This window comes from Humulus lupulus, chromosome 2, assembly GCF_963169125.1.
Source record: "Humulus lupulus chromosome 2, drHumLupu1.1, whole genome shotgun sequence".
Taxonomy (NCBI): Eukaryota; Viridiplantae; Streptophyta; class Magnoliopsida; order Rosales; family Cannabaceae; genus Humulus; species Humulus lupulus.
In genome coordinates, this window is record NC_084794.1 from 16,846,885 (window position 1) to 16,858,536 (window position 11,652).

Here is an 11,652-nt window from a genome sequence, read left to right on the forward strand (position 1 = left end):
TGAAATATATATAATTGACACCATATTATAAGTCAAGATCATTAACTAGAACAACTTTTCAGGCACGAATAGTATAGTTAATCCTCTCAAACAAGTCTTTTAATCTCACTATATAAACATCTAACCTCAACCTTAAATTTCATCACTAATTAGCTCTGAAATCTCATTTAATTGGTACGTACTACACTAGACAAAAAGAAAAACATATAATGGGGTTGTTGAGTAATAATCACAACAAGAGCCAATTGATCTGTTTTGCCATAATTGTCGTTTTGGGAGCTTGGGCCTATGACGAAGCTTCGGCCCGAACACTAGAAGACCGAGCGGTGTCCATGTACGACAGGTACCGGGCCTGGAAGGGCCACCACGGGCGTGTGTACAAAGATATCAACGAGGAGAAGAAACGTTTCGAGATTTTCAAGCGAAACGTGGCCCGTATCGATGATTTCAACTGGGCCTCCAACAAGCCTTATAAGCTTGGGGTCAACCAGTTTGCGGACCTTACTAATGAAGAGTTTGGGGCCTCGAGGAATAGATACAAGGCCCACGTTTGTGATTCCACTAGAACGGCGTCGTTTAGGTATGAGAATGTTACTGCTCTCCCTTCCTCCTTGGACTGGAGAAAGCTTGGAGCCGTCACCCCTGTCAAGGATCAAGGCGATTGTGGTAATTTCATTAATAGTTTATGAGGCATTTTCTACACCTTTCTTAATTATTATTAAATTAATTAATTAATAAATATTCTCATTACATATATCAAGAAAAAAAAATCAATTATTTAGCATCTTTAAAATATATAATAAATAACTTATATTTTAATTAATTTATTATTTTTTAATATTACAATTTTTACAAGTATAAAAATTTAATATTATAATTTTACAAATAATTTTTTTTTTGCAGTAATTTTACAAACAATTTTGATTCTAATAAGATAAATTTATTTTGTTTTATTTAAAGTATATTTATATTTATTCTTATTTTGAGTTAAAAAATAAATAAAATATTGTGATTGACTTTTTTATTCTTAAATAATTATTATATTCCAATTGAGAGTATTACAAATGTTTTGTTTTATTTTTTTAAATAATAAATATTTATAGGTGGAGGATTTATTTTTAATTTATTAATGGGGTAATTTTGTGCTAATTTTTCTTAGAAGTTGTGTAAAAAGAAATTTTAAAAGTTTATGAAAAGTTTATTTAGAAAAAATGTTTTTTTTTTTCATAAAATAGATAATGCATTATTTATAGCACAGGTAATTAGACTCATGACTTTATAACTAAGGTTGTAAATGTTTGAATCTCAATAATGAGGATAGAATCCCCTATGAGAATTCAAACATTTACACTCCAATTTATGAATCCAAGAGCCCACCACCTGTGCTACTAGTGATAACTAAGGCATAATTTTTTTTATAACTAGATATGTCAATCATAAAAAAAAGATACATATTATTATAAATATTATCATGGAGAAAGATAAGACTAATAGGTGATGCAACTTATTTTAAATTTGTTAATATTAATAATTTTAATATATAAGGTCCCTAAATAAAAAAAACTATATTGTGTTGTAGGATGTTGTTGGGCATTTTCAGCAGTGGCAGCCATGGAAGGCATCACAAAGCTATCAACAGGGAAACTAATCTCATTATCAGAACAAGAGTTGGTTGACTGTGACACCAAAGGTGAGGACCAAGGCTGCAATGGTGGATTAATGGACGATGCTTTCAAATTCATACAAGCAAACCAAGGCCTAAACACTGAAGCAGGCTACCCTTACAAGGGAGTTGATGGAACTTGTAATGCTAAGGGGGAAACCACTCATGCTGCCAAGATAAGTGGCCACGAAGATGTGCCAGCAAACAGCGAAAAGGACTTGCTTAAAGCCGTATCCAAACAACCAGTCTCGGTGGCCATCGATGCTAGCGGGTTTGACTTCCAGTTCTACTCTAGTGGGGTTTTCACAGGGTCTTGTGGCACCAGCTTGGACCATGGTGTCACAGCTGTTGGTTATGGTGTTGATGATGATGAGGTTGGGACCAAGTTTTGGTTGGTGAAGAACTCTTGGGGAGACCAATGGGGTGAGCAAGGGTATATAAGGATGCAAAGAGATGTTGAGGCCACACAAGGACTTTGTGGGATTGCTATGGAAGCCTCTTACCCCACTGCTTGATTTTATTATACTCATCCAAGTTACTTCTCCTAAAATTCTATGTATGTATGTATTATATAGTGTGTGTATATGTATCTACTACTTGAAAAATACAAGCGACCTACTTGTCATTCTTATGATCTAAAACAAGACTTAATTCTTGAGTTTCTGATAATGGGAAAATTACACATATTATAGTGATTTAGAAAATAATTCAATTTTTACGGTAATTAAAAATAATTACATTATTATGGTTAACTCCGTTCCTTATCCCTGTCATGCACAACATGCCAATCAAAGCAAAGTCTCCACCTCCGTCTAGAAAGGTGAATGGATTAGTTTGATAGGATATTTGTTTCTTCAATAAGAAATTTATTTTATAATGATCTGATTGGGTGAGTAGATATGTTAAAAGATGTAGTCTTGATTGTCTCTCAATTATATATGTTAAAAGATGTAGTCTTGATTGTCTCTCAATTATTATAAATCAGTTTCTCTCTCTTTTCTTGGTTTCAAGAAGCATCTAATATTAATATTAAAAAAAAAAATTAAAACAAAAGAATCAATGAATTAGCATAGCGATAGATAAGATGTCATCTTAAAATATATACTAAAACAAAAAATTAAACAAATTGATAAAACTATATAAAAAAAATTATATTTTTATTGTAGTGTTCAAACATTATAATTCAGAGTTATAAATACAGTAAAATTTAGTTATTGGTTTAGTAATTATATTGTTACCATATAGTTAACAATGTTCACAATACAGTAAACAATAGTTACCGGTTTGGTATCCATATGTTACAATATGTGAGACAAACTTGTAAATGTGAGTTACAGCATATATATGTAAATATGATTACTAATTTGGTAGTTATGAGTTATATTATAGCAAAATTTAGTTATTTGTTTAATAATTATATATTACAAAATAGTTAATGATGATTACAATATGATAACATTGGTTATTAGTTTGGTATTTATATGCTACAATATGTGTTACAAACTTAGTTATATATTTGTCAATGTTGTTTACAGAAATATTTTTCTGAAACTGGTTTTTGTAAATACTATTTACAAATTTGTAATAGAAGTTTACAAATAAACATAATTTATTGTCATTCCATATTTACACTTTTTTCTTTTCGTGTTTTTCATAAAACTCCATATTTTTGTAATTTACCGTATTTTTCATATATTTTTTAAATGTTATTATATTTTTGTGAATTTTTCATATATAATGAATATTTATTTTTAAGTTGTTTTATATAACTATGAGGATTTTCGTAACTTTTGGTTACAATATTGTAACAATATGGATAAGTAAATATTTTTCTGTAAACTTTGGTTACAATTTTGTAACTACACAGAAAAGTATTACTATAAACTTTATATAATTTAAATATTTTTACAAGGAAAAGTTAGTAATATTATAACAATGAGTTATGAGGTCGTAAAAATAAGTTCCAAATTAATGACAACGAGTTTCCAATTTCGTAACAATTAATTATAAGTTTGTAACAATGAGTTATCAATTTGGTATCAATGAGTTAAGCTTGTAATGATGAATTACCAAATGATTACTAAAATGTTAATTATGATTAGATTAGTTGCTAACAATTTTGTAAACATGAGTTATTAATAATTTATAAGGGTTATTGAAGTAATCATTAATAATTTTGTGACATGTGTTATAAATATATTGCTCAATTACAAGATTAATTACTAGCAATTTTGTAAATTTAGGTTAGTAATACTTTCAAAATTTTATAGGATTTATTGCTTGTTCATATTTTTGTAACTACTTATTTATAATTTGATTTTCCATTCATTTTGTTATATTTATTTTTTGTTACAACTTATTTCTATTTTAATGATTTTTTTAATTATTATCTTACAAAGTTTTTATTACTTTATAAATAAGAAAATATTTATTATCATTAAATGGTTTTTTTTTAAATATAACTAATTTCATACAAAATTATTTAATTAATATATTTAAATTCATATCATTATATATTTACAATTTTTTTTATTAATGTTAGTAATTATATTTTATTGAAAAACAAAAATACATTTCTTTGTTTTTATTTTGTGTAGCAAGCTTGGAGTATATAGCCAATTAATGTAGAATTATTTTTCAGCTGAGCTACTTTTTCGGATTAACATCTCCTGTATGTATAACTTTCTACCGTATATATGTAAATATTTTCATTCACCGTATTTTTTGAATTTTTTCCCGTATTAAGTATATAGTTGTAAGTTTCCCAAACTTTTATGGTGGGCTATAGACAAAGAAAATAGCTCGACATAGTCTCATATTTTATTATTTGTTATTTTTTAGAGACAAGACTATTTTGATATATTCCTCAAAATAGTTCCTTTAGTTTGATATTATATCTATTTTATATGTTGTATACAAAAATAGCTTATATTGAAATATTAATATAATTTATTATAAATATTAATATAATTATATTAAAAACAATTAATTTATACTTCATTTAGTCTTATAATGCACTAAGATAACCCAATCCAATTCATGCTTAACTAATAATCAACTCCTAAATGTCAAATGAAATCTAAAGGATAACTATGAACTTGACTAAATTACACACCCCACCACCACATATATTCTTAAAATGCCCTTTTTTTAGCCGAGACTTGTGACTCTAGACTCTGCACATTACACTCTCATAAGTGGCTTTAAAATAAAGAGTTCTCTAAAATAATGGAGAAATATGTTAAAATATGTCTCCATCAGATGTTTTATATCTCATCTCCATTTTATAGATTCTCTAAAATTTACTATTGTTTCTTTATATTTATAGAAAGAATAGAGTTCCTTCAAATAATATTTTATTGTTTTTACTTTTGTTTGTTTCCTTCAAAAGAGTTTTTAATTAATATTTCGTATTTTTTATTAAAATAAATGAATAATATTTTAAAAAATATAATATTTAAATGATGTAGAAAAAAATATAGAGCAACTAATGTAAGAAGTGATGTAAAATAGAAAAAGTAAAATTTTGGTGATGTATTTGAAGAATATGATAGACAAACTAGTGTAAGTGCTCTAAGCGAATAGATGAATGAGTTTCTTCTATACAATGTTTAAAAAAGCATTTTTGAGGCGCGCCTCAATTTGAGGCGGAAAAAAAAAACACACCAAGGTGTGCGCCTTTGTGACAGTCAGAATCTCGTTATTCGCAAGGGGAAAGACCAGGTAAAAGCTGTGCAATCCCACATCGCCTAGGGAAGGTCAAGTGTGATGATTCTAAGACTGTGTAGGTATGAGACTACATAGTTGAAGAGGGCTTCAATGGATTGACGAGTACTAGTACTATCTATGCCAACAAAATGCATCTTCTTTTCGGTAGCCCATCACTTGAGAACTCCAAAGCTTGAGAACTCCAAAGTTAAGCGTACTTGACCTGGAGTAGTCTCATGATGGGTGACCTCCTAGGAAGCGTGTGAGTGAGGACAAAGCACGCTGGAAAGACTCGTGTTGGTTTGTAGGGTCAGTCGTCATTCTAGGAAGTAGTCATAGTGACGTGGGGTGTTACAAATGGTATTAGAGCCTTGACCCAACCGGAAGTGTGGTCGACGGGGACGTCGGACCCCTAAGGGGGGTTGATTGTGATAGTCAGAATCTCATGATCTGCATGGGGAAAGTCCGGGTAAAAGCTGTGCAATCCCACATCGCCTAGGGAAGGTCAAGTGTGATGATTCTAAGACTGTATAAGACTACACAGTTGAAGAGGGCTTCAATGAATTGATGGGTACTACATATGCCAACAAGATGCATATTTTTTTCGGTAGCCCATCACTTGAGAACTCCAAAGTTAAGTGTGCTTGATCTAGAGTAGTTTCATGATGGGTGATCTCCTGGGAAGTTTTCCCAGAAAGCGTGCGAGTGAGAACAAAGCACGCTGGAAAGAATCGTGTTGATTTGTAGGGCCAGTTGTCATTCTAGGAAGTAGCCATAGTGACGTGGGACGTTACAACATTGCTAGGCAGAAGTGCGTGGACCTCACTATAGTGAGACGCTGTGTTGGGGCGGCTGAGGCAGAAAAAGAGAGAGGCGCACGCCTCTGGCTTGTATTTTTTGTAATGAGTTTTTTAATGCCCAAAAAGGTCCAAAATCAAATTAAAACATAATTGATTTTAACTGATCTAAAATAGGCCTAATAAAACTTAAAACAATTTAAATTAGATTTAAATAGGCCCAATAAAACTTAAAACCAATAAAGTTAGAAAGGCTACTCACTCACTCAGTCATGTTTTTGAACCAGAGAAAGAAAGAAAAATCCAAAATTTGCCATTACTACTAAAGTTTGTTCTAGATAGTAGAATCTAGGATTCTAGTTGTAGAAACAAAAGTAGACAATTTATAAGATTTATGTTTGAGTTTTATAATACATTTTATGGTATGTTTGAGTTTTATAAGACACATTCATCTTATTCTATATGAATGTTTTAAATATATTTTTTTTTCTATATGAATGTTTTAAATATTTTTTTTTTCTAAGTATTTGAGGTTTACGTATCGACTTACAAAAACAAAACATGTTCAGGCTTAAAGCAAAAGCACTATTTTAAACATTGCTTCTATAGTGCATGTAAGTTGGTCTCTACTATCTATTTAGCAATATTAAACCAAATAAAGTTGTTCGGTTTAATATTCAATTCTAAGAGCGTGCAGGGTGGTAAGTAGGTAGGAGACGTGGAGGGTCGAATAAATTTGGGCTAGAGTCATGTTATTAGTATAAATAATTTTGAAAGAAGAGGTTAGACAACAATTTCTAAATAAGAATTCTCAATTAGTTTAATCGACCAAACAAGGGAGAGAGAATTTGCTCTTTCTTACCAGACACGACAAAGGAATAGGACTCTTCCTATTTAGTACTAATCACCCTCTGACCAAACAAAGCTATAAAGGTCAAAGTCAAACTCATCTTCATGCTAAACTTAATTTTTAAAATGTGTATAGCTCAAGGACTAATAAATTCATTATGCACTGAGTCTGGGTCTTCAGAAATAAGCGTGACAATAAGTGTAAAAAAAACCCTTACATATATAGCCGTTGAGACCACCAATATCTATGCAAATTTTTAACAAGATCTCAATGGATGATCAGTAAAAAATCACTCTTCCGCACATGTTTGGTAAAACAAGGCATCAAAATTGCAAGTTCTCCACTGACATACATTTTATATCAAAAACATATATGCACTCATATAAGGATGGAATCCTCGTTCTTATAATTAACTACTCAATGTCACCTCTACAATGCTAAAACACCTACGCTTGGTCTTTTATTTAAGAAAGAAACACAGCACATACATAACATTAGGATACAAAACACAGCCCCTAATAGCTATAGTAGGCCAACTTATTTCTTCTAGATTCTAAATCACACCTCACTAGACTCATGACAGAATCTACTGCCCTTACACTAACGTAACTGCCATAATAAAGGTTTCACCTTCAATTGCCCTGGTTACGCAACTCAGGCCTCACGAAGTCTGCATCTGCAGTGACTGAAATGTCCACGGTGGGTCTCAGCTGTGCACATACTTCAATGGCACCATGAATGGGATCTGATAGGAAGTTGCTGATGAGGTCCTGGTTGATGGGTGTGCCATTGTCCACTGCAACAAAGGCTTGTTGAGTAAGTATGTAGTCGAAGCGCGGAGCCCATTTCCTTGATCCCAATCGTGCTGTTGTTGAACAGTTATCAACCATGAATGAAACTCCACGGGCATGCATGAAGGGGTTCAATGAATCCACTGATTCGATCACACTTTCGTTGATGATCTCTGAGTAGGAGTGCCCTTTCTTCCTCAAGATCTCAATCTGGAATTCCAAGTAACCAAAGATAAAAATAACAATTACAGAGAATATTTCCAAGGAGGGGGAAAAGATCTACTATAAAATTACTTGAGATTGGTAGAAATTGATATATTATTCCGATGAACATGTCACAAATATAATATATTGGCTATACAAAATATTCTTACATAATTACAAAATCAAATCTATTTCTAAATATGGAAAGTAAATATACAGACAGCTAATATACACATGATTTCCTATCTGCCAATATCTACTAACTCATCATATTAATTAATATATTATGTGACAGTTAAAGAAAGGGAAGTTTCTACCTGAGCCATCATCACTGCAACATAGACACCAGCAGTAAAAGGGTACAATGGACCTAAGTCACTAGCTGGTCGAGTTGAACGGACTCGCTCACCCACTTTCCACATCCTTGTCTGGTCAATGTTACCCATTGGGAAGGCTGGAAGACCCTCCTTTTCCTGTAATTCCAAAAAGTTCTTCAAAATCAGTTACATGGTTATATTAACACTCTAGAATTGTTAAAAAGTAAAGCTTGCAAACTTCAAGGACCAAGAAAAAGCAAGGAACAGATTTCAAAAAATGCAAACTAAACTTTGGTTATATAAAAATAAATAAATTCAACAGTGGGCAGCAGATGAGAGTAGCATAAACATACATAAAATCGGCGCCCAGCCAAGACAACACTGCGGATCTCACTACAACTGGCTACATCTTCGTAACACTCATACAAGATATCCATGGAAGGATAATAGGAGGCACTATAAGCAGTTTCAAAATCCTTTTTGCCTTCTTTAGACAAGGAATTGTATACAGCCAACATGCCCTGATAATATTTTATTAGCAAACGCATTATCAGCATCAATTCTCAAATCCAATACTTTTTACAAAAGCAAAGGGAAAAAACCAACAGAGATGCACAAGTGATCAGAAGGTTAACATAGAACTCCAAAATCTAAACAGATTATTACCTTAGATGATATGATTCTTGATATAACTCCAGTAATACACTCAACAGTGTTCTTGTAAGCCAGATCTTCAGCCATTCCATTTTCAGTGTACCTTCTGAATAGGGACTCCACAATGCCATGAACAGCACCAAGTAAAATGCCTAGAAATTATTGTAGATGTCAGACAACTTGAGTATTGGGTGGACAAAAATAAACTAAATCTACCTCGCTCGCCAAAGATGTCACTCTTGTATTCTTGTTCCAGAGTAGTGGCAAACGTAAAAGGAGAGCCAAGGGCAACTGACCACCCCAAGGCCACATCAGTAGCTCGTCCATCAACATCCTGAATTACAGCAGCACTTGTAGATCAGTAAAATAAGAAATGCCAAAACTTCTTTCCTTTTTTCTCAGAGAGACACATCACCTGATGGACTGCAAAACTGGAATTAATTCCTGCACCGTTTATCTCTTTGCCCTGGACATAAAGCCTCCTCACGGAAGGACCCATCCCCTTGGGACATACAGCAATTACACTAATGTTCTTGGGGAAATCAAGTCCAACCGACTGCAAATGGCCCAAAAGAAAACCATGGGAAAGACCAAGGATGCTGTTTGGCTTCATGTGTGAGAAAATTTTCTCGAAGTTATCAGCCTGTATCATGTCATCATAGTAGATACCACTCGTCAAACAAGATTAGTCATGAAAAAGAAAAACCATTTCTGCTAAAATCAATTCGGGTGATATTATGAATTACTATAACAAGAAAACACAGAATCAATCAATTCACCTAGAAACATAATTCTAACCAAATATTTCAATTAGTTTGATTAAAATAACAAACCTGTGCAGAATCAGAAATGAGTAGCATAACAAGATCGCTGCTTGAGATGGTTTCATAAATATCACCCAGTGTCCCACTCTCTTCAGTGAAACCAGCTGCACGAGCTTCAGCAAAAGAGCGAGATCCCTTCCTCAACCCAATCTATCAAAACAAAAGGCAAAACATCAGTACAAAGCATGACTGAACACGATAAACCCTCAAGCAGAAGGAAATAAAGAAAGAAAAAAATAATCACCTTAACCACGATATCAGACTTTGCCTCAGCAAGAGAGTCTCTTAAATTTTGAGCTTGAGCAGGTCCCTGAGCAATTAGTAAAACTTCCACATAAAATTGACTCTTTAAACTGAAAATATGGAAGTTTTTACCTATACGATTTCTTACGATCGAATATGCTTAAGGTATATATACATATATATATATATATATTTAGCTCTTTAACAAAATGGATGACATGCAACGCAAGTTTACAAGGATAACAGAAGAGGATCCCATTTCTCACTCCCTTAACAGAACTCTACAAGTTTAGAACTTGTAGATTAATCAGAACATAAGTAACCAAATTATTTAATCAAAATACAAATTTATAATATTAAACACGAAAGATGAAACATTTCTTCAGTCGACTGAAGTCATAGAAAATCGAAAGGAAAACACAAATGTGAGAAATCACCTGAGAACCCCAACCAATCACACCAATCTGCTTGATACCCTTAAAAGCATGAGGCAACAAATGGAACAAATTTCTTCCTCCTCTTACAATATACTGCGATAAACAAAACAAAAACCCCGTTGATAAAGGTATCCCAATAAAGAAGATACAAACGACAAGCGCAAAGAGCTGCTAGTGCTTTACACAAATATAAAAACCCCAGTCAATTTTCAGCATTTCAAACCCATTTCACATCCCTCGCTCCAGCTTAAATGTAACGTAGCTTTTTTTTTTCAGTTTCATCAGAAAAACAGAATTTTTCAACATATTAGCCTTTCCTCTTCGAAATCCATTTTCCGAAAATCCACAGCAAAACTAAAAAAATCGATTAAAAAACAATATTATCGAGTTGATGAACTGAAAAAGAGGGGGAAAGAAAGACCTCATCGTGACCGGCGAGGTTAATCTTCTCCTTCTTGAAAACAGATGTATCGAAATCGAGAAAAGTCGGAGACTTAATCGCGGCAGCGACATTGTCACCACTAGAGGCTGCAGCAGTGTTGAGGCTTGCTCGGTCGGCCATTGGAGAGGACACTGGTACACAACACTTCACACCCAACTTTTCTTTTGATAATTTTTATGATGAATATAGGTGCTTTTGCAAGAGCGATAACTGATAAGAAGAAAATATTTTTTGACGGTTGGATTGGGTTGGGAGAAAATGTTAATGTACAGTTATACCCTTCACAAACTTGGTACGACTGGTATAGGAAATCTCACACCGTTCTACCAAACCAATAAAATGAAAAGTAGGAGAACTTGAAGTGTCGTTTTCTTTCGCTAACCTCATCAATGACTAAGAATACAAACAAAATCCAAAACCCCCCTAATACCCAAATCGATTTCATCTTCGAAGATTTGATTTTCAAGCCCTTCTTGTTCCTATCTTCGTCTTCTTCATAACTCGTACGACCTTTGAAGAGCTGACCATCCGACATTGTCTCAGTCGGCTTTGCGTGGCCCATTTTGATCGTCCTCCGCTGCCCATTGGTCGTTCCAACGACACTGACTATCATCACTCAGCTCAATATCAATAGTTTTAATTGGTAAAGAAAGAGAATGTCTCTAACCAAATGACTGTCGATTTCTTTGTGCATTTTCTTGCTATTCAGTCTTTGTTCTTTC

At 33.0% G+C, this 11,652-nt stretch overlaps 2 protein-coding genes across 2 annotated transcripts; one reads left to right on the forward strand and one right to left on the reverse strand.

The window, feature by feature from the left end:
- Positions 1-209: 209 nt before the first annotated feature.
- On the forward strand, positions 210-2,202 carry LOC133813973 (senescence-specific cysteine protease SAG39-like). The gene is made up of 2 exons (XM_062246999.1): positions 210-666; positions 1,580-2,202. Exons 1-2 carry the CDS (start codon positions 210-212, stop codon positions 2,176-2,178), a joined length of 1,056 nt encoding a protein of 351 aa, XP_062102983.1. The 3' UTR covers positions 2,179-2,202.
- Positions 2,203-7,344: 5,142 nt separating this feature from the next.
- LOC133817389 (ketol-acid reductoisomerase, chloroplastic-like) lies at positions 7,345-11,141 on the reverse strand. The gene is made up of 10 exons (XM_062249893.1): positions 10,910-11,141; positions 10,489-10,581; positions 10,053-10,118; positions 9,818-9,958; positions 9,400-9,627; positions 9,201-9,318; positions 8,997-9,136; positions 8,684-8,851; positions 8,331-8,486; positions 7,345-8,019 (listed from the first exon to the last, which is right to left on the reverse strand). The coding sequence occupies exons 1-10, from the start codon at positions 11,048-11,050 to the stop codon at positions 7,651-7,653; spliced, it is 1,620 nt and encodes a 539-aa protein (XP_062105877.1). The 5' UTR covers positions 11,051-11,141; the 3' UTR covers positions 7,345-7,650.
- Between the last annotated feature and the right edge of the window lie 511 nt (positions 11,142-11,652).